This window comes from Melampsora larici-populina, assembly GCF_000204055.1.
Source record: "Melampsora larici-populina 98AG31 unplaced genomic scaffold MELLAscaffold_12, whole genome shotgun sequence".
In the NCBI taxonomy this organism is placed as follows: Eukaryota; Fungi; Basidiomycota; class Pucciniomycetes; order Pucciniales; family Melampsoraceae; genus Melampsora; species Melampsora laricis-populina.
Window position 1 is genome coordinate 1176894 of NW_006768776.1, and position 23209 is coordinate 1200102.

General features: G+C 37.0%; 4 protein-coding genes across 4 annotated transcripts; 3 read left to right on the plus strand and 1 right to left on the minus strand.

Annotated features, from left to right (window-relative positions):
- Positions 1 to 2859: 2859 nt before the first annotated feature.
- MELLADRAFT_105195 (uncharacterized protein) lies at positions 2860 to 9333 on the plus strand (the record flags this gene model as incomplete). Its single annotated transcript, XM_007408355.1, has 7 exons — positions 2860 to 2929; positions 3185 to 4740; positions 6667 to 6814; positions 6918 to 6992; positions 7131 to 7409; positions 8760 to 9151; positions 9271 to 9333. 7 exons carry the CDS (start codon positions 2860 to 2862, stop codon positions 9331 to 9333), a joined length of 2583 nt encoding a protein of 860 aa, XP_007408417.1.
- A 5833-nt stretch (positions 9334 to 15166) lies between these two features.
- Positions 15167 to 15907, plus strand: MELLADRAFT_62036 (uncharacterized protein; the record flags this gene model as incomplete). Its single annotated transcript, XM_007408356.1, has 2 exons — positions 15167 to 15213; positions 15271 to 15907. 2 exons carry the CDS (start codon positions 15167 to 15169, stop codon positions 15905 to 15907), a joined length of 684 nt encoding a protein of 227 aa, XP_007408418.1.
- Positions 15908 to 16629: 722 nt separating this feature from the next.
- Positions 16630 to 19884, plus strand: MELLADRAFT_85011 (uncharacterized protein; the record flags this gene model as incomplete). Its single annotated transcript, XM_007408357.1, has 8 exons — positions 16630 to 16953; positions 17045 to 17197; positions 17279 to 18118; positions 18201 to 18275; positions 18365 to 18738; positions 18855 to 19168; positions 19259 to 19661; positions 19761 to 19884. 8 exons carry the CDS (start codon positions 16630 to 16632, stop codon positions 19882 to 19884), a joined length of 2607 nt encoding a protein of 868 aa, XP_007408419.1.
- Positions 19885 to 20789: 905 nt separating this feature from the next.
- Positions 20790 to 22343, minus strand: MELLADRAFT_105198 (uncharacterized protein; the record flags this gene model as incomplete). The annotated part of the gene is made up of 7 exons (XM_007408454.1): positions 20790 to 21195; positions 21280 to 21379; positions 21460 to 21516; positions 21594 to 21625; positions 21704 to 21815; positions 21899 to 22008; positions 22096 to 22343. The coding sequence occupies 7 exons, from the start codon at positions 22341 to 22343 to the stop codon at positions 20790 to 20792; spliced, it is 1065 nt and encodes a 354-aa protein (XP_007408516.1).
- Positions 22344 to 23209: the final 866 nt, after the last annotated feature.

A 23209-nucleotide genomic window follows, 5' to 3' on the forward strand; every position in this document is an offset into this window, starting at 1 on the left:
GTTGAGTGTATTGAAAATTCATAAAAGTGTAAGGAAAATAATGTCCGACTGAAGGTTAAGCAAAAGCTTAGCATTAGCAAAAAGATTGGGGAAATGTTTTGCTTAAAGTTGATGAAATTCTAAGCGGAAGGTGCTTTGTTTCAATACATATTCAAAAGTTCAGCAGCGATTGTGTATTGGAGGAAACTGCAAGGTCGTTAAAGTTTGACTACGCTCTTATGGCAATTCCTCATCTCCATTTCGAGGTCATCTTTGAAGCCGAGAAGAAGAAATGTTCCGAGGTACAGGTTGAGATATTGATTGGGAGATGAACTGACCAATAGGTACTGGAATGTAAAACGTCATGATGCTATTTTAGATCGCAATCACTTTTGATTAGAAAGCTTGAAGTCTAACACTTGAAAACAAATCCAAAAAACGTAAGCAAAACAAGTTATTGAAGAAAAGGTGAAAAACAGTCAACAAGCTGACCTTCAGAGTTGTATCAAGGGTCGAGAGGGTTTCTTGGGGCACTTTGTTGGAAATGGGCCACCGGGGCTTTACTTGAAGAAATTAAGTTTTTTTTCCCTTGAAGTTCGATTGTTCCTGAACAAAAAAAACCAAAAATTTGTGTCGGAACGAAAGAAAGGTTAGATGAGGGATGAACGATTCTTGATTAGATTTTTTTATTAATTTAAGATGATTCTCGAAAAAGATGGTTCAATTAATTGGAAGAAGAGAAGCTTTTTATAACTCACTGTCAAAACCAAGGCTGAGCTAGTCAGTTTGAGGCTTTAATGATTAAGCTGACGAGGCGGTTTATGGAGAAAGAGAAGCTCAGCAAGGGTGATAATCAATCGATCATCCTTCAAGGCAAAAGAAAACTCCAAAAAACAAGGAAAGCATGACCTAGGAAGTCGATGAAACTGATGCCGATGCAGAGCTTCCTTGATTAGAACCTCAAGATATCGGTTTCTTTGACCACTGATTGAAGTCAGAGTGCTAAAGTCAAACAACTTCTCATCGGTTGTTCATATGATCCTTTTGTTTCCACATTCATCGTCAACTCAACTGATCAACTTAACTCTCTTTAACGTCACCTCACAACAACCAACCACAGGATATGTACCGCCCACCTCTGAATACATCAAAATACATCATCATGACTTGATCCCTTTGTTTGGTGGCAATTGATTATACTGATGATCAATCAACTACAAGCACAACATATCCATAAGATTATGGGTCCCTGATTAACCCGATATAAGTGAAGATCAGTCTAAAAAGGATCGATTGAAAAATCATAGGATCGAAGCCTTGGCATTGGCCAGCACTTCTGTTTTAATCTTCACTACAATTCACCCATAAATCAAAACATCATATCACTCTGAAGTCAAATCATATTTCCTCGTCCAAAAACTGGTGGTACAAAACGTCCTTTGATTCTACGCACCTGATGGGAGGCCACCCTTACCAAAACTCTTTTTGACTTGAAGTTTTGTGATATTCAAAAAAGATATCAGGGTTTTATTACACTTTAATTAACTTTGTACTTGACTCAATTTCAAAACATAATGATGAATTTGGATTGAAATCCAAGCTATGCAGGCTCTGTTTTTATTAGAGGCACCAAAATGACCAATGCCACTTTCATCAAATCATCCTTGATTGATTTGTTTCAGTTCAACTTTATACTTAGGATGAGGGGTTTTCTAAGACACAACCAGAGACTGGATATGTAAGAGTAAGTATCCACACTGCTCAATAGACAGAATGAGGTATCTTATAAGAAGGTTTTGTCACAAGCAAAGAACAAATAAATCTTATATCATTTTGGATTTCTTGTGTCCTTAATCCTGAACTCAAAAATCACTTCCAAAGGATAGAAGCTGATTTTTCAGGGACAACTCAATACTATATGGGGTATGATGTAAGTATTCCAACTACATACTCAGTAGATATCATGGGTTATCTGTTGAGATTTTTTTCTCACCAGCAAACAACAAGTATATGTCTTATTATGTTTTTCAACTTTTAGTCTCTCGGATCCTGTACTCAGATATTAAGTCTCAGTGACTGTGTGCTGTTCTAAAGGAAGATCACTATCATATTGTTTTCCTTCTCTTCCTCCCTGTAAAACCAATACTACCTTGATAGGAGTGCCAATACATGATAATTACAATTTGATGTTGTAACAATTGATAAGGAAATATATCTAACTCTGTTTTATGACCTTTATCATGAATATGTGACATTCACCCACACATATCTGACACATAGGAAAGAACTTTATCAGACACAGCCACATGGTGTTAAAACCCCCTTTGCTCAGAATGCTTTACCTAATATCACAAATCCTCCTTGACTGCAAGACTCTATCCCCAACCCAGAGATATATGCATACATCTCAATGCTGAAGATTTGGCTTTCAGTTACCCAGAGTAACTTGCAAGGAGTACTTGACCCCCATGTGAACAACTTAATTTTTATTTGCTTTTCCCTTGCCTACTATAGCACAAGATTGGGAAAAAATGTTTGTAATGTAGGATCCAGAAAAGTAAAGTCAAACATATTGTAATAGGTGCTAGTGCTGCATGATTTGTAGAGGAATTTGCCAATAGAATTGTTTAAGTGATAAAGTACAAGGTTGAGATGTCAGCATGTGATGAACAGGCAGTGGTCAAAATATTGGAATAAGAGAACAAAATCTTTGGCACTGTCTGGAAGAGAACAGAGAAACAACTGCTTGTGTGTGAAAATGCAAGTGTCAAAGCTTCTGGAAAGGATTTAAAAAGTCATTCAGATGGGGGAACTGGTTCAGCAGTTACTGGGCCCCGTGTGTAGCTCTTTGACTGAATAATTGGTATTCAAACTTCATAAATGTTGAGTGGTTATTTGAAACCACAGCCACCTGATGTGTCAGCAGAATTTTTTCAACCCCACTTGCAAAGTAAGTTGGATGTGATGCTAAACATGGGACAATTGATAATACATGTCAGAATCAATCTCATGACAACTACAGAGTCCATTACTTGAAATACTACCCAAATGGCAATAATGTATTTAGAGTGGTGTCTCAAACTCAAGTACCCTTGCCTCCCCCCTCCAATAAAAGTGGTCATAGGTTTCTACTTGTTTTTTTTTATCAAAACCTCCCATCCAATTTCAATCAACACAATGATAAACCTCAACACTTTTGTGATAGTGGTAGTGTGGATCTCAGCTCGTATGACTATATCTATGAAACCAAGCTTGCATAAGTCAAAATTCATTGTTGAAGAAAGTGAAATAGATACTGTGTTGTCACCCCATAGTTTCACCAGAGGTGTACAGGGAGACAAACCAAGTGGCAAACATCAAATTATTGTCAAAAATCAAAAGCAACTGGAAGTTGATTTGGCATTGGGGTATCAATCATTTCATGAAGAACAGCCTCCCAGATCATCCAATGGAGAAAAGACACAAGGAACACAGCTTTCTTTTGGGAAAAGGCTTAAAACACATGTACCTGTTGGATCCATGAAGAATCATAGACAATTCAACACAGTTGAATTAGGAAAGACAAGTCAAAGCTCAAAAGTCCCGCTGATATTTAAGGAGTTGAGCTCTCAAGGTTCAACCGCTTCTGAACAAAAAATAGGTGACGGAAATCATCTCCCAAAGGGAATTCTGGGTGGTCAAGCTAGGACAAAGACGGATTCAATAATAGTGTCTCATAAACGTCAGAAGATTATAGAAAACCAAAAACAACAGGAAGATGATTGGGCCAGAGGATTTCAATCACTCAGAAGGAATTTTCCCAAACAGACACCTAGATTATACAATGCAGAAAAGGTGCATAGAAGATATCAACCAACTGGACCAAACATCAAGATACCTGGACCCCTTATCACAATTGATAATGCTGAAACCGGCATTGGAAGACCAAGTTCAAAATGCCCTCTGATTTCTGAAATTTCTAGCTCTGAGGCTTCAACCTCCCACATGAAGAATGAGAGTGAAGGAATGTGCACCCCAAACCCCTATACTGTCAATCAAGCTGGCAGTGGGACCAAAGAGGATCAAATGGCAGGCTCTGATCAGTGTAAGAAGATGAGAGAAAATAAAAAGCAAAAGAAAGTCAATGTGGACTTGGGCCATCAATCAATTAATAAGGTGTTTCCAAAACAGTCTGATAGCTATGATGGAGAAAGGATGTATAGCAGATATAAATCTATTGGTTCAACAGTGAAAACACCTGCACCTGATGGCACAATGAAGAATCAAGAACTCACCAGATCTAAACCAGCAACGGCAGGGATCAGTCCACAGGCTTCTGAGGTCTCAAGATACAAAGCTTCAACATCTCATACACAAAGAATGAATGATGGAAAATGTGTCCCAAAGCAAATTCCTCTCAAACAAACAATGGCAGAACAAAATCTAAGGATAGGTACTAAGGAATACAGTCCGGGATTTTCACCTGATCTCCTCCAGAAGACATCCAAGTGTCTGAAAAATATTGCACCACATGATAAGGAAGATCAGGATCAATACGTATCTAAAGGCAAAGAGCAATTGACTAGCATTCCCAAGCTTAAGCCTACTTCTGCACAAATGATAAAAGGCATTGATATACAAAGGTTTTACTTACACACTCCAGATAAAATGTGTTCATCTGCTGCACTTTATTACACACTAGACCTGATCAAAACCATGAAAATCAAATACCAAATACCACATCAGACAACAACATATCCTCCCTGGGAGGAAGGAAGACAGGTATGGACACCAGATACACTACTTGTCAGCCCTGAGTACTGAACCATAGTACCAAAGGCTGACATGTAAAAATAAGAAAAACCTTAAAAAACAATAATTACAACTCAGACTCAGTTTCAAGAGTCAAAATACATATGAATTAACATATGTAACATATGTAAAAGGTATGTAAAAGACTGTGTAAGTACACATCTTTTACATGTCCTAAGATTACATACATTTCACAGCTGTAACATGTATGTAACCAAGTAAAAAGGTTAATACCTATATGTAATAAAAACCTAACCTTGGAACCACAAATTGTGCGCATAAGATCTTCAAACTTCAGACTATAAAAACTCTGAATATGCGAAATTTAGAAACATCATCACATTACAATTTAACACTTTTTATTATTCAATAAATCCTCATCACCAACTAGATTATAAGCTTTTCGTAAAGTGAACTTTACTATCTTATTTGTGATTGTTATCTTGATCTTGTGGTTCTCAATCTTGTTTATTGTGTTTGTTCTTGAACACAATATTGTCATAGTTGTTGATTACCATTCGTGGAATCAAACTATTAAGGAAGTAGGATCCTTAAGTGCTGCTTGATCTGATTGGGATTTGATCAGACCAAGAAACTTTAAACCTTCGTAGTACCTCTATTAGTCAGAGTGTAAAGTACTAAACACTATAAAGGAATTTAGTGTTCTTAATCATTTTATTTCTAGTCAGAAAGATAATTGGTTAAGGGAAGTCACTGAAGATTCAGTGCGCATTAACTCAAATCCCTAGAAAAGCCTTTCTTTAAAGGTCCTCTAACTGCAGTCTATACTTGTTTGTTACAAGTATAGGGCCAGAACCTTGTTTTTCCGCTTATAAACTCTGTAGATCATAATCCCTACGAGTTTATACCCTTTTCTTAGTGATTTACTAGCCTAAAAGAAGCTAGTAGCTCACATTTGGGGGCCTCATCCGGGTTTTAGAACTTTTTTATAATTTTTTTTTGAGTGTTTTATAACTCAAATCTCATTCTGAAAAACTTCAAAAATACAAAAACATATTTTTTTATCCTTTTTAATTTTTTTTATCAACCTTTATTTGTAAAAACTGAGAGCAGCTCAGCGTTTTTACTTTTTAGGATAATAGCTTGGAGGAAAGAAAGAATTCTTTTCCCCTTCTGATTTTTCGCATTTTTTTTCAATTTTTTAATTTTTCTACAAGCAGGATCAATAGTTGATCCATCTACAACTTCATTACATACAATTCATTGTTGAATTGTATCTAAATTGTGTGGTGTAATTAGCCAAACTCGTGGCTTACAACTAATTACATATACATTACCAGTAGAGTCAGGTGACTGTACACACGCGGTAATTAAGCAAAGCCCCGCGCGTGGTCCGACAGCCACAGCGGTCCACCGATTGAATTTCAAAGTATTCGATCTTCGATCGTTTACCCTTTTCGCCACCAACCCTCTCACCTCCACCTCGACCCTGTAGTCAGTGTTGATTGTACCACGCGTTGTGTGCTTCCCGCTACGAACGCCAGGTGCATTCGTCCTGCTTCAGAAGATCAAATCGATTGATTCACCCACCGGAAGATCGACCGGACAGCAAATTCTCTACGATTAAATAGCGACAATCAGTACGAATTCAAGTTTCATTAGAACATCAAAGATCTCACAAAGAATAATTTAATAAAAGTATTCTATTCTTTGAAATACTGATTTGTTTATTATTCACTTCTTCTTTCCTTCAACTGTGTTTGAATTAGTGTTAATTCAATCATACCCCTTTCGATCTCGGACGAAAAAGTCAATAAACAGTAGCGTCAGTCTTTTTTTTTTAGATCGTTTAGAATATAAATCAGTCCAATAGCTAAATAGATCGCATCTCTATTTCGTTTCTTCATTCGGACTACTCCTTTTAACGATTGACAGATCAACAACGACCGATCATCGTTCCTAGAGCCGAATTTTAGTTTCTTGTCTCAGTTTCTAAATTCTTACAAAACCTATCGTCGATACCCCTCAATCATAGTAGCGACTAAAAACGAAGTTACCAGCGATAAGTTATCATCTAATAACAGTAGGTTGTTTCTAATTTTTTTGTTTCTATCAGGACTAGAAGAAAGTAATACATACTTATAATTAAATATCCTTTTTTTTCTTTACTTGGTCTTGCACTACAGATAATAGTGAACGTTATCGAGTGATTCAACAACTTAGTGAAAAAGACAAGCATATTGAAGTATCGACTATTAATAGTAAGTTACTTCTTATTTTTCAGTCTTCTTTTTAGAATTACAAGTCAAGATCAGTCAATTGAAACCAATTTCTATTTTTTGTTTTCTTTTGATTCATTTTATTCTATCTTTCTCTCGTATAATCATTTTTGTTAGTAGTGAATCTAGAGAATTTAGATCAAGTCCTACCTTCTTTAACTCAAGAAGAATCGGACGACGAACTCAAGCAGGGTGATCGAGAGTTGTCAGTTGCCACTGACTTTCGAGCATTTTCAGTTGTCAACACCCCGAAACACCCCAACAGTCCTAGTCAATCAGAAAGGACAACTACACCAGACCGATTTCAATCTTTAGCACCAGAAGGAGGTTCTGACAATCTAGTTAGAAAACAAAAAGGAGATTTTGTCTATTGGGTAAGAAGATCCGACTCAATAGAAAGTAAGTGATATTTTACTTTACTTTGTTTTGCATTCCTTTTCTTTTTTATCTGGAAATTTTTTTTTCTTGACAAAACGTTTTCGTTTTCCCGCTCCTTGTTTGTTTCACTCATGTCTGATTATATTCCACCCCCTATGCCACCTCGTAGCCGAGCGAATCCAGAGCGATATGGAAACTGGGAATCAACTGCCACCGGATCAAACCAACGACAGGATGGAGGAGGACGAGGGAGGAGACAAGGAGCCTCAATCTCAAACCAAGTCCAAGGAAAAGGAGGTAGAGCGTCGGGTGGAAAGCCAACCAACCCCAGTAAGCCACCTCCCATGCCTCTATTAATCAATGTGGATCAGCAACAAGCTGACTTACCTTTGCTATCAGGAGCAAATTGCCAGGACGGAGGACTACCACATGAAGTGGCAAGAACTTCGTCTCCACTACACAAAGTGGGAGAACGCGAGGTTAGTACTGGACAACGAGAAGAAGAAGAAGAAGATGCTCAAGGAGTCAGTCTTGGGAGGAAGGGAAGTATGGAAGGAACTCACGACAGAGTATCGAGTCAAGGACTCAGTGATCACCCAGGAGATCGCAAAGTACCTGTGGAAAGGTACCGACAGCTGGGATCCTCGAGCTCAGTCGATCCACTTTTTCGGCCTTCGAGCGGCGGAGCCTCAACAGAACGCTCCTCAGCCATCAGCCAGCAGTTCGACGACGAACCAACCCCAAAACCACTCCCCTCATTACAACAACAACAGCCGCAAGGGCTCTCTCCGGGACGATTTCAGAGGTTACTTCCGATCGCAAGCGATCATCGGCCGCGAACTCCTTCAAGAGGAGCAGAGCTCCAGTCGAGGTTACAGAGGTCGGAAGAATCAAAACCGTCATCAACCTTACTGAACACTCAAGAACGAGCAATCTTAAGTAAGTTTTCTCAAGTTACTCAAGATGAATTTATCATTCCATTCATGAACGAAATGTTTCATCATCTTAATTTTCTGGAAAGCCATTCATCCAGAAATGCTGACTTCAATGATGCTTTTGGACAGTATCTGAATGCGATCAACAAGAATCTGGAGAGCATGTTTAACTATTCAAGAGAAAGTGTTAAGTCTGATGGTAAAAGTTTTAGTGATATGTTTTCAAAAATTTTTCATCTCAATCAATGTCTAGATCAACAATATAAAACTCTTTATGAAGTTGGTAAAAAGAACTCAGATGGTTTTACAAAAATGAATAAAAAATTGTTTTCTATTTTTCCTTCTGACTCATCCTTTTCGGAACTTATTCAAAATATTAAACCCGAAAAAAATTCAATTTCTGTTTCTTCTTTCAATTTGATGAATGATAATTTAGTTGAAGTTAAAACAATGTTGAGAGAATACTTGAGTGAGAGAAATCGTGAGTTAAAAGGCAAATCCAAAGCAAAAGTGAGTGAGCATGAGAGTGAAGATGAGAACGAGCAACATGAGTCAAAGATGAATCATTTAGTTCTAACAACCTTGCTTGAAGATATGAATCAAAAATTATATGATTCATTATATACAAATATGAGTAATACAGTAGAAGAAAAGATGAATCAGTTGACAGATGAAATTTCAAATCATCAGGATCAACAATTGCAATATCAACAAAGGACAGATGATAAATTAGATCAGATTCATCAACTGTTGTTGAATATGAATAATCCACAAATACCAGCATCTGTGCAACAAGAGGCAACTTCATCAGCAAACAGAGTAGGAACAGTTGTCCAAAACTTTGAGCAACGTAACACAAGACACGAAATGGATAACTCGAGAAAGCAGGATAAATCTTTTTTGAGAATGACACCGCCTCACATGAGACAAACTGGAACAGTTAATAGTACTCCCATAAGAGAAACTACATTACCAATTCCAGTGGTAAACATACCACAGACGGAACCTAGAGTTGAGCATAATCAATATAGAAGAGGAAGCTCAATTGAGGAATTACAAACAACTGCAGAATTGTTGAGACAAGCTGAAATTCAGAAAGAATTGAGGAAATCATATCCACAAGCCAAAGACTGGCCAGCTTTTAGTGGAGAAGGTGAGTATAATCATCAAGAGTTCATAGACTGGGTAGAGAAAGTACCAGTTAAATTGCAGATGCCTGATATTTTGATTACGTCAAAATTGTTAATTGTATTTACAGGTGTTGCCCGACAATGGCTTTTAGATGAGATGAATGAAGACGGTGATCAGGATAGAACATGGGCGGAATGGAAAGAAGCTATCCAAGAAAGATTTGGAAATAGCCAATGGAAAAATGACATGGAAAAAGCTTTCCTGAGAGATAGGTTTAAGCCTGAATTCCATAGTGATTGCGTGAAATGGGCTAGTAAACAGCAACAAAGAGTTAGATGTTTTAAGCCTGAAGCTACAAGTACTGAGGTTGTTAATAAAATATTATGGATGATACCAGGTACATTGCAGATTCCAATTAGGAATAGAATTGGACCTACAGGTAATTGGACAAAATTCATTTTGGCTTTTCAAGACATTTTCAAGAATATGATGCCAGTGAAGAGAAATATCCCGAGCAAAAGCACTTACTTCAATAAGACTGTTGACAACTCTGCACAGACCAGTAGTACAAAAGCTCAACCATCTACATCTGAAAGAAGAAGTAATAAATCGTGTAATAAGTGTGGTAGTACAGATCCTACACATATTTGGAAGACATGTAAAGGAAAAGGTAAATCTATCAACGCAGTTGAAGCTGAAGAGAATGTGGAGAATCAAGCTGATGATGACGCAGGATCTGTAATGGAATTCGTAGAATACAGTGAGAGTGTAGCTGAAACACAGTCTCATCATTCAGCTGATTTGAATGTTTCAGCTATTGAAAGCACTTTTGATAGTGCAGTGGATATAGCACAAGTTCAAGCTGAAGCAGAAATGCCACTTATAACACCGTTTGAGGAAAGCAATAAACAAATTTCAGACGCCAAGTTGATCAGGTGTAAACCAGCTTCAGGTAAAGCGCATACAATAGGTTTTCATAGTTTAACCAGAGTAATTGTGAATAACCAAGACGCAGAACTGCTGCTTGATAGCGGAGCGTCTTGCTCAGTGGTGGGGAACCACTATTTGGAAAACCTTGTACCAGACTGGAAATTGAAGTTGATGCCGTGCAATAACAACATGAAGTTCTCAGGTTGCAGCGGAAGTTTATTTCCTTTAGGAATTATCAAGCTGGATGTCCTATTTCCTCATAAACAAGGAGGTATCCGGATTGAAGCTGAATTCGTAGTTATGGAGAATTCACACACCAAATACTTTATTTTGGGAGATGAACACTTGTCTATGTACGGGATTGATATATTTCATAGTAAGGATAAATTTTTTACGTTTGGAAATGATGTTAAAAAGAAAAAATTTGGTTTGCCACTTCAGAGACCAATTCTTTCAGGATTGCAAGTCAAGAAAGAAATAGTTAATGAACTTGATAACTCCCAACCTGAATTGGAAAAAGTCTCATGTGAAAATAAGGGTGATTTGATGCCTAAAATCAATGAAGCAAAATTCAGTCCTAAACTTACAGCAAGTGAAAAGAAAAAATTTGTTGACCTAATCATCCAATATAAAGACCAATTTGGATTGGGTGAGAAAGAATTAGGTACGATTGAAAAGCATCAAGTGAGCATTAAGCTTACCATAGAAAAACCTTATCCTCCAATATTGAGGAAAGCTGCTTATCCTGCTAGTCCTAGAAACAGAGTAGAAATTGAAAAACATATTGATGAACTCTTGAGACTGGGAGTAATTAGAAAAGTAGGGAGTTCGGAGGAAGTGGATATAACATCGCCGGTCATCATTGCTTGGCATAATGGTAAATCAAGATTGTGCGGAGACTTTAGAGCACTCAATACTTATACTGAACCAGATAGATATCCATTACCTAGAACTGAACATGTATTGATTAACCTTGGTAAAGCAAGATATATTACACTCATGGATGTTTTGAAAGGTTTTCACCAAAACATAGTAGAACTCATGAGTAGAATATTCCTTCGAATAATTTGTCATATGGGTATATATGAGTTTGTTCGAATGCCATTTGGAATTAAAAATGCGCCCGCATTTTTCCAAAGGATGATGGATACGGAATTCAGCAAAGAATTGAGAGAAGGATGGCTCAAAATTTTCATAGATGATATAATCATTTTTCATGATAACTATGAGGAACATGTCAGATGTTTAGAAATAGTTTTGAAGAAAATCAAAGCCATGGGAATGACAATTTCTCTAAAGAAGTCGAATTTTGGATTCAATGAAGTGAAAGCATTGGGCCATTTGGTGTCAGGATTATGGATAGCAGTTGATCAAAATAAGACTGCTGCGGTACTAAATAAACCTCCACCTAAAAATATCAAAGAGATGCAATGTTTTCTTGGGTTTGCAAGTTATTATAGAAATTTTCTGGAAGATTATGGAAAAATTGCAAACTGCCTTTACAAATTGACATCAAACGGGGTTTCCTTTGAAATGACAAAGCAAAGATTGGAAGCGTGGGGTAAGATTAGACAGATGATAACAGAAGCACCAGTTCTGTTACAACCAGACTTTACTAAACCTTTCAAACTATATGTAGATGCTTCTTTTGAAGGTTTAGGTGCGGCATTACATCAAGTCCAGATTATTGATGGAAAATCCAGAGAAGGACCAATAGTATTCATTTCTAGACAACTAAAAGATAGTGAAACTAGGTACGGTTCACCTCAACTAGAAGCTTTAGCTCTGGTATGGGCGCTAGAAAAATTGCACTATTACCTAGACGGAGTTTACTTTGAAGTCATTACGGATTGTACAGGAGTAAGATCACTCATGAACATCAAAACACCCAACAGACATATGTTGAGATGGATGTTAGCTATTCAAGAGTACAGACCTTATATGACAATAACTCATAGACCAGGTAAAATGCATAACAATGCGGATGGTCTAAGTAGAATGGCACTGCCAAATGACAGCAGCAATCCAGCATGGGATCCTGAGGACGCAGAGATTGATATACCAGTGATGGGTATCAGCCTTTCAGAATTGAGTGATGAGTTCTTTACAGAAATCAAAGAAAGCTACAAGTCAGATCCCAATACGCTAAAACTTGTCAAACTTCTGTCAAAAGACAAAGTAGACTTGAGCCTTGCAACCACTTTAGAATCACCGTGGAGAGGTTATTATGCAGAAGGTAAAATATCATTGCAATCAGGGTTGTTATACTTTAGAGAAAAACATACATCAACTGTAGTTTTAGTCTCAAAGATTCATAAAGAACAGATACTGAAGGTATGTCATGATGAATTTCTATCCGGTCATTTGTCAACAGACAGAACTCTTGAAAGAATTCATACTACAGCATGGTGGATAAGGTGGAAACTAGACACTGAGGAATATGTAGCAAGCTGTGATAGATGTCAGAAAGCCAACAAAGCTACAGGTAAGAGGTATGGACTTCTTCAACGAATTGAAGCACCAACTTACCCATGGCAAATAATCAATATGGACTTTGTTACAGGTTTACCACCAGGAGGCAGTGATAATAATAATGCTTGTCTAGTAGTTGTAGACAGATTTTCTAGGCGGACAAGATTTTTACCATGCTATAAAGAATCTTCAGCAATGGATATTGCGTTACTTTTTTGGGAAAGATTGATATCAGACGTAGGATTACCAAGAGTAATTATCAGTGATAGAGACCCAAAATTCACGTCAGAATTCTGGAAAAGTCTTTTTCAACTGATGGGGACTAAGTTGGCTTTCTCTACAGCCTATCACCCTCAAACTGATGGTTTGAGTGAAAGGAACATTGGTACATTGGAAGATTTAGTAAGACGGTACTGTGCTTTTGGTCTGGAATTCAAAGACAAGGATGGCTATACTCATGATTGGGTAAGTTTATTACCTGCTTTAGAAATAGCCTACAACAGCAGTGTTCATAGTACTACAAAAAAATCACCTTTCGAAATTGAAAGAGGCTATTGTCCACGGCTACCAAAGGATAAATTTAAGACACGTGATGTTGAAATCCATCCTACATCTTTATCTTTTGCTTCCATGATCAGTAAAGCAAGGACTTTTGCTGCAAATTGCATTAGAGAGGCAGAAGAATATAATAAAGAAAGATGGGATAAGACACATCGTGAGCCAAACTTCAAAGTGGGAGACCAAGTTTTGTTGTCAACAACAAACTTCACTAACATGGAAGGATCTAAGAAATTACGAGATCTCTTTGTTGGTCCATTTGTTATATCTAAACTAGTAGGACCTAATGCAGTAGAACTCATACTGACAGGAGACATGGAAAGAAAACATCCTGTATTTCCAGTGTCCCTTGTGAAAAAGTATAACTGTCCTGAAGGAAATGAATTTCATCCAACAAGTAAAACAGTTATACCTAAATTTACTCCAGAAGTAGAAAAGAAGTTCCTTAAGATACTACGAGAGAAAAGAATTAAGAATAAAGACAACAAAGATGTTATATTATATCTTGTCAGATACAAAAATCAAGGAGCTGATTCAGATGAATGGTTACCAGCAGAAAAGGTTCCCAATGGTAAAGTGACTCTGAGAGCATACAGAGCATCAAAAAGAGATAATAAACCTGATAAAGGTGTATGATCTCTTCTAGTGGTGGGGAATGTCAGCCCTGAGTACTGAACCATAGTACCAAAGGCTGACATGTAAAAATAAGAAAAACCTTAAAAAACAATAATTACAACTCAGACTCAGTTTCAAGAGTCAAAATACATATGAATTAACATATGTAACATATGTAAAAGGTATGTAAAAGACTGTGTAAGTACACGTCTTTTACATGTCCTAAGATTACATACATTTCACAGCTGTAACATGTATGTAACCAAGTAAAAAGGTTAATACCTATATGTAATAAAAACCTAACCTTGGAACCACAAATTGTGCGCATAAGATCTTCAAACTTCAGACTATAAAAACTCTGAATATGCGAAATTTAGAAACATCATCACATTACAATTTAACACTTTTTATTATTCAATAAATCCTCATCACCAACTAGATTATAAGCTTTTCGTAAAGTGAACTTTACTATCTTATTTGTGATTGTTATCTTGATCTTGTGGTTCTCAATCTTGTTTATTGTGTTTGTTCTTGAACACAATATTGTCATAGTTGTTGATTACCATTCGTGGAATCAAACTATTAAGGAAGTAGGATCCTTAAGTGCTGCTTGATCTGATTGGGATTTGATCAGACCAAGAAACTTTAAACCTTCGTAGTACCTCTATTAGTCAGAGTGTAAAGTACTAAACACTATAAAGGAATTTAGTGTTCTTAATCATTTTATTTCTAGTCAGAAAGATAATTGGTTAAGGGAAGTCACTGAAGATTCAGTGCGCATTAACTCAAATCCCTAGAAAAGCCTTTCTTTAAAGGTCCTCTAACTGCAGTCTATACTTGTTTGTTACAAGTATAGGGCCAGAACCTTGTTTTTCCGCTTATAAACTCTGTAGATCATAATCCCTACGAGTTTATACCCTTTTCTTAGTGATTTACTAGCCTAAAAGAAGCTAGTAGCTCACACTACTTCCATTTGTATATTTTGTTTTGTCTTGCAATCCAGACTTAAGGATTTGGGAGAATATCAAGATTGTGACAGCCTTCACCCTGAAATCTTATCACCAGAGGTGTATTGAAGCAGGTACCTGTTTGAATCAAGAGAAACTAGCTCGATTTATTTTGTGGCATACAGATGTGATGTACCATATTGCACAATTGGGTCCAAAGATAAAATCATCACAAGGGTATGTTTTGAAAATACATTTACAGCTTACAACTCCTTGCCTATCAACTCTGGCCAGGAATTGCTTTGTAGTCTTTAATGATGAGGCTCTTAGGAGTTTCATGAAGGATGCAACAAGGAGGGCCCATATGTTGAAGCGGCATGTGTCTGAAACATTTGAGGGTGACTATCAAAAAGGATATCCAGAGAACAACACCAACCAGAAACAGCATGGTTCAGTTTGGGCTGACTGGAGAAAAAAAACTCATGAGATAAGAAAGACAGCTGAAAATGTCCAATGGAAAAAACTGGTCGATCCCCAAACCAATGGACATGAGCCCATTCTTTTGTTAAATGGAGACAATGAGAATGATACAAGGGTGAAGAGTGAAGAGAGTGTGTCTGAGTTTATTCACAAGTGGGAAATAGATTTCAAGAACACAATCAAATTCTTGAAAACAGCACAATCAGAAAAATCAGGTTTTCCAGCTTTGTCAATCAAAGACTTTTGTCGTGGGATACACACATTTCTAAAACAAAATTATCCAACTAAAATATCAAAATATCAAGTCACATTATTCTCTGAATTCCTTCATCAAGATTCAAAAGATAGATTTTATGCAGAGTTTTGGGATGATTTTAAATTATTGGAAAATAAGAAACTCAAAAATGCACTGATGAAGAAAAATAGTCGGGTTAAAAAAGGTAAGTTGTAAGGTCTCTGGTGTTTCAAAATTCATTGCAATAAAAAATTATTGTAGAAATCCTCAAAACTGTAGCCTTTACTTTTATGTAATCCATTTCCTCTGAATTATGCTTTGTTATAGTTGGATATGTGGTTGACTTGGGCAGAGCCAGAAGAAGTTGAACAATAGAGGGGTTCAAGTTTGAAAAAGTCCTAAAACATAAGTCTGCCTACAGAGAAATGTGGCTGACAATGATATTTCAACATATGTTGAAAACTCTGAGAAATCCCTACCTGAGGACAGCACATATGAGTACACATATATGGCAAAACAAAAATTGGAGGCCAAAAGACTTCAAATTTTAGGACATCTTTGGCAAACTTGCACCCCTCTCATAGTGGCCAAGCTCCTCTATCAGTTGCAAGTAGTGAAGTATGGCCTAGGCTTCTCACATATGTACATACGCCCGGCAATTGTTTAAAATACACCAGCACATTGATCATGAACTACATTTAATGTCAAGGTTCGCCAACAGTCCACGAAGATTCAGAAAGTGAAATAAGCTTTGAGTGGATATTAGTTGAATTGCGAGTGGTGGTGGTGTAGATGTACCGAATGCTGCCTCGACAAAATGTGAAATGTTCTTTTGAATGAGTTCTGTTTCAGATCACTTCCTTCGAAACTTCAGCATTTAAGAAAGAAAGAAAGAGACCATCAACTATCAAACCTCTTGGAATCGAAAATCAGATTAAATGCCCTCAACAACATCAGAACCACCAAGTCCAGGTCCATCAACTGCAAATTCAAATTCAAACTATCAAAACCAAGCAATAGAACCAATTGGAATCACACCTCAAATCGCACCTGATATAATCACCTTACCAACAGTTTTAATAACTTATAAACATCCTTTAACTTCTCAACCTAGATCAGTTAAAGCAAGAATCGATCGAAATGTTCCTTTAGATGAAGTGGTACGACAACTGTGTACTTCGGCTCAACTGGCTATCAATGAACCGGCTCATCATTTTTCGTTGAGAGATGCTTCCAACAACGAATTGATAACCAATGAAAACGTTTGTAATCTTTCTTATAGTTTGTTATCATCATTCGGTTGAAATGACTTTTAAAAACTCATGATATCGAATTTCTCTTTGCTTTACTTAGGTTCATAGAAAGGTCTCGAATGGGTGTATGACACTTAAATTGGTTCCTTCACCTACACTGGAAGCTAAAGAGATGGCTGAAATATTATCGAACAATTTAGCTGATGACAAGATGATCAAACTTATGTTATTCAGCCTAAAAGATTACTTGAGAGTTAGTTTCTTTTTTTCACTTGTTTTTGTCCCTCTATGCTATAGACCGATCCTTTCCTGATTAAATTCTGGGGTTCTTTAGGAAGCTGATTTTACCGCTGAGTTTGAAGCTCGAGGTGGATCTTTAGCACTTGCAAGACTTTGTGAACAAACTTCAGCCGGTAATACACTTGCATATGCACTTTCAGCACTACAAGTTTTAGCCGAACAAGATCGAGCAAATGATTTATTCACACCAATTGGCTTACACCGTTTCGCACATCTTCTTAGTACATCAGCACTTGTGAATGTTTTACGTCCAACTACAGCTGTTATTCGTAGATTAGTAAGTGCAGAGAATGGGTTTGAAACGGTTTGGCCAGCACTTGATTCGACTCTGGATAATGAAGAAGAACAAAGAACAGAAGAAATCTTGAGTGTATTAGCAAAACGAGTTGCAGGTGCAACTAATGCTGATTTCGGTCTTGCTCAAGTTACACTTGCATTAGTCAATGAATTGATTAGAGGATCCTTATTAACATCAGATCGAGATACGTTTATAAATTTCGAAGAAGCTTTAGAAAAAGCAGGGATGTCAAAATCAGTGATTAGATTACAAGAAGGAGCACCAGGTGAATCAGATGGATTGGTTTTAGGTTATCAAACTCTTTCGGGTCAATTGTTTACGAAATTAAGAGAAATGGTAGTGTCATCTGAATATGAAAGAGATGTGAATAAATTAATGGAGATGGCAGATAGAGCTTGTGAATTGGATTCGAAGGCTGATGAAAATCAAGATGAACTTGAAGAACGTGAAGCTAGGAAATGGAAAACTCTTGGATTCGAATCTGAGAATTTATTAGATGATTTTGAAAATGTTGGATCACTTGGACTTAAACTCATGTATAGATTCATTACTGTTCATACACCTGAATTCGATAAGGTTAGATTTGCGAAACATATTATCTTACTTTTGAGTTTTTGCTTACTGATTGACTTGATTGATTCTCATTGGTTTTGAATAGTTTATTTTGGAAGAGTTATCAAGACCAGAGGCTAAACGATGTCCTTTTGCTAAAGCATCAAACAAATGTGCAGAGGTCAATCATTTGTGATATTCATTCTGGTTTACTCTTCCTTCACTTTTCCACATGGAACTCTGACTCATAATTTGTGTATTCTTTCCCAGATCTTAGCCGAGATCTACGAATGGAATGCAACTGAAACATCACAAGCACCAAGACTAAATATGGCAACAGCTTACCAACCCTTAATGATTCAATTACCGAAACTACATTCACATGTATTGAAATTCTTTAGATTAATGTGGTCAGCATCAGGAGCAACGACACATGATTTCACAAGAGTAGGAGTTTTAGTACGATCACATCTTTCGAATGTATTAAGAGGAATCGCTATTACGGGTACAGAAAGACAAGGATCTAGACCTCAATGGGCTGAACTTATTCGTGAACTTGAAACAGTTGATTATGTAAGAGTTAGAGATCGACAAATGCAAGAACTAGCTCTTGAAGATAGTTTGTTAAACAAACCACCCGTTAGGTAAGCGTTTTTCTCAAGATTCGAATTTCATTCAAGACTTTCAAATCGATACGAAAACTGATTTATCCTTGATTTCTTCATTCATCATTTGTTGGATTATCGATCTGGTTATCTAGAAATTTAAGAGGAAAATTGTATCAAGATTCGGTTGAATTTATAAAATCTCAAAGAATTAATTCATTAATGCAAGGAAGTTGGTTTGTACATTCATCAAATATACCAAATCAATTAAACACAAGTCATAATCATAATACTCGAAATCAAAAGAATTCGACTACACCTACTTTAGGTGGAGCAGTTCTACAACAACAACAACAAGCTAAGTGGAGATTTTATAGATTGGCACCTAATAAGAAATATTTACATTATTTGGAGAGTCAATTACCTACTGTGCCGGTTAAGAATGGGGTAGATGAAATGCCAGATCGAAGTAAGTTTCAAGATGTTTTTTTCTAGATTTTGTTGGAAGATGATGGTGAAATTGATGAAGAATTGTGTGTGTTTCTTTGAATTTCAATAGTTGAGATTTCTTCAATCACAGAAATCATTAGCGGGAATGGAGCACCTGAATTACCCCAACCAGCTGGAATCCGAAACCTAACCCGAAGATCAAGTACTCATTCCACCACTTCTACCACCACCGATAGTTCACCTACTACACCTCAATTATCACATCCTTTAAATCATCATCATCATAATACAATACCTAAACTTGCATTGATGGGAGCAGGACAAACCTTGGCGATCTTGATACCTTCTTCTGTTGAACTTCATGCAGAATGGTTAGATGGATTGAATTTATTGAGAGAAGATGGGGCAATGGTTGCTACGAAAGAATCGGCTCAATTGGTTTTTACTTTAACTCAAATCGGTACTCAAATTAAATTATTAGATTTAAGTGGGGAAAGAGTTGAAATACCAAAGTAGGTTTTTATTTATTTCTTTCTTTCTTCAGAACATAAGCGCACAAAGAGCAGAGATTTTTTACTTATTTTTTTCTTGTTGGGGGGGTTTTGATCCAGTCATTTAGAAATCCCTGCAGTGCCTATCAGTACAGATTTTTTTTATTCTGAAGGTGCTAATAGTAATAATCTAGATACGAATCAAGAAAATCATCAACAGCAACAAGTGATTGATCCAGTTTAATCTATCATGATCATCAATCTTTTTTTCTCTTTGGGTTTAATTTAAATTATATGAAACATCTTTTTTTTTCTCTCTTTGAAATGCGTTTGCTCGTTTTATTTATTTATTTTTTTGTTTGGATTTTTTTGGTGAAGGTTTTGTTAAGTTGGAAATTCACTGAAGGATTTTTTCATTTTTTTTATTATATTATATATATATATATATTGTATGTTTCTTGTGTTGTAACAATCTGATTGGAGTGCAATTTAGGTGATAATTTCAAGCATTTTATGAAGATCTTGGATTTTTCTCATCAGTTTTGAACAATTTTTCCACCTGTTTATTTCAGGGTGTCTAGGGTTTGTGGGTTGGTGATTCTTCATGCTGTGGAATAGCCGTGTTCAAACCAAACCCGGTTGCACAAAAACCCGGTACACCCGGTCAACTTTTTGGCTGGAAGGTGTCAAGAGCTGTCACTAGATAAACAAAGTTATCACCAAAAACGCAACTGGGTATACTGGGTTTTTGTGTCAACCGGGTTTGGTTTGAACACGGCTAATATTTATGCGTGTTGGGTGGTTGAACACTTGTAGTCTATTAGGATTACAAACTTCATGATATGATCCTTATTCAATGAAGATTGTTCCATGGAATGCATGTTTAGTCTTGGATTGCGCTTAATTTATGACAATGAAATCATTTGAAACTTGTGGAGTCTCAAGATTGAATGTGATAAGATTCTGGTGAACCATAAGTCAACTAAAACAAATACTAGAAAGAAGACTAAAAAGAAACCTTAATCTATGGATCTAGATAAAACAACAGAATAGTTTATGAAATGATGAAAAAAACGATTGATAAAATGCACTTAATCAAATGAGGATGAGGAAAAAAAATGAGAAAGAAAACAGCATGTTTCCAAGAGATTATGAGTTGTATGTGAGATAACAACCAACAAAAAAAGTGGTCAACAGTAAAGAATTCATTCGCAATATAGAAGCATCTGATTTTGCTCCCTTTGAAGTATCAGTTTGACCAGAGCTACCGTTTTGACTAGAACTACCTTGTTTACCTGCATTAGCTGTTCCAGTTTGTAGAGCAGGAGCTGTACCATCCCAATAATAAGTTACACCAGAAGGAGCTGGTGAAGTGGTAGTTTGACAAAGAGATGAAGCGGGTGCTGCTACTGGTAATGGAGTAGGCATTTGACCTTGAACGAAAGTTGATGTGGATGTTGTACCGTTTCCGGGATAGGCTCCTACTGGTAAATCCAAGTTTGCTTCACAATTTGTGAAACCTGGTTCTTCATAATCTCCTGGCATGGTCCATAAACTTGTGTAAGAAAAAAAGGATTTGATGAAGGTTTAGTGCTTGAAAAGAATTTGAGGTTGTAGACCATCGGGATGTTTCACTTACCAGCCCATGAGATCATAGGTATTTTTACAATAAGGGTACGAGTTGGGTCCATGACATGCACGTAAACAAAACACTGCATTTCCAGGAATATCACATCCACCTGGTTCGATCATTTTATTTGAAGTGAAAATTAATTCAAATGTAACAATAGAAAAGATAGATCCAAGATGTTAAACTTACCCATAAATTGCATAAAGTCATGGGCTCCGTCGACTGCTGCTCCTACAGGATTACCCACTAGTAGAACCAAAAAAACATTAGGTTGAATCTGATGAAATATGACCTCAGATACGTAAGTGCTCGTGATTACTTACCTCCCATAGCTCCATGGTTATCGTACTCGCCACTGTTGTAGACTCAAGGAAAGTCAGCCCTCGACTTCATTCTTGGTGAACCGTCAGACATATGAGAGAACTCGACTGACCCGCAATCATTTGCTCCCAAATTCATTTTAGCTGGGTTATACGTTCCAGAGATCTGAACGTAATCAGAGGTTTTCCTAAAATGAGCAGTTTTAATGAACCCATCAGGTAGAGCTAAAAAATATGAAAGGCATGATGAGCAAGTGAAAGACAATCTAATTCATGAACATATCTTCTGTAATATAAGAATTATTCACGTCTGGTATTATTGTAAGGGTTGATACAATATGTGACTGCAACTGCTTCAGCGTCTACTAAATTTTGAGTAGTAGGATCTGGTGGCATAAGGATACAAAAGTCTGTAGCACTGAACAAGAAAAAAGAGATAAAATGACGTCAGGCGCTTTCATAAACGTCGGATTATGGATACATTGAGTCAAGATGGATTACAAACCTATTTAATTGCATTTGTCGCCCCATGCCGGTCATTGAAGGAGGCGGAAAACTTTGACCATTGATGATAACGTTAGATTTGGGCGGGGTCCATGGACCAGGTACAGCAGTGGCCGTTACAGCTGGAGGTCTAGGTCCATCACCTCCGATCACTGGTGTAGGTGGAGGAACGAAGTTATCGGCAAAGATAGAGATAAAATTTGAAGATAAGACGAAAACGCCGGCAAGTGTTGAGGGATTAGTTCTCATTTTTCCACAAAGATGTTGATAAGTGCTATCGAATATCTTGTTGACTAAATTATGTTAATTAGGAATTCTGGATGCCAAACCGTGAAACGCAAAGGACTGATGAGTCAGTTTGAGAAAGCAGCGTATGAAGGTCATAACTGATGAGATGAGAGTTTTAGTTATGTAACAAAGATAGATAGTTTAGGAGACATCCGCAGGGGGTTTCAATCATGTGGAATGATGAACAAACAGGAGGAATTGTAGAAAGATGACATAATTCTTGAGGAGCAAAGGGATATGAATATAGGTGTAAGATTGAGAAATCACCGAAAGATGAAATGACTTACCTTCAAGGTATTCTGTTTGGGGAAAGCTGATGGAGATTATTATGATTGTTGATAGATTATAAAAAAGATTGTGAAAGGGAATGAAATGGATTGGTACCAATGAATGAATGTTGAAGTGGATCAAGATAAAGATAAAAAAGGTTGAATCAACCACTTCAGCTTTGACCTTCTCGCCCTTGTTTTTAGCTCAGAACCAAGTGGCAAGGACTTTTTGCCCTTTGTACGCGGGATGAGAAAGTATGTCGGGGAACCAGTTCAACGATCGAGGAACTCTTTTTCCAATCGAGGATGTTCCTTGAGGTTCCTTGGAACTTGTTCAAAGGACTCAACTCTTTCATGACTAGTCACTACAGGTCTCACGTATCTGACATGGTGACGTTATCCTTGATGAGAGTGTGAAAACATTCGAAGTCGTGGATGTCGCTCGCCGAGGAAGCTCAGTGAAAATAGAGTGAACGAAGTGACCAAGTTTCGCCACTCTTTGAGAAGTTTGCTTCTGCAATAAGTTTCCTTCGCGCAAGACTTAGGAAAGGAATCATG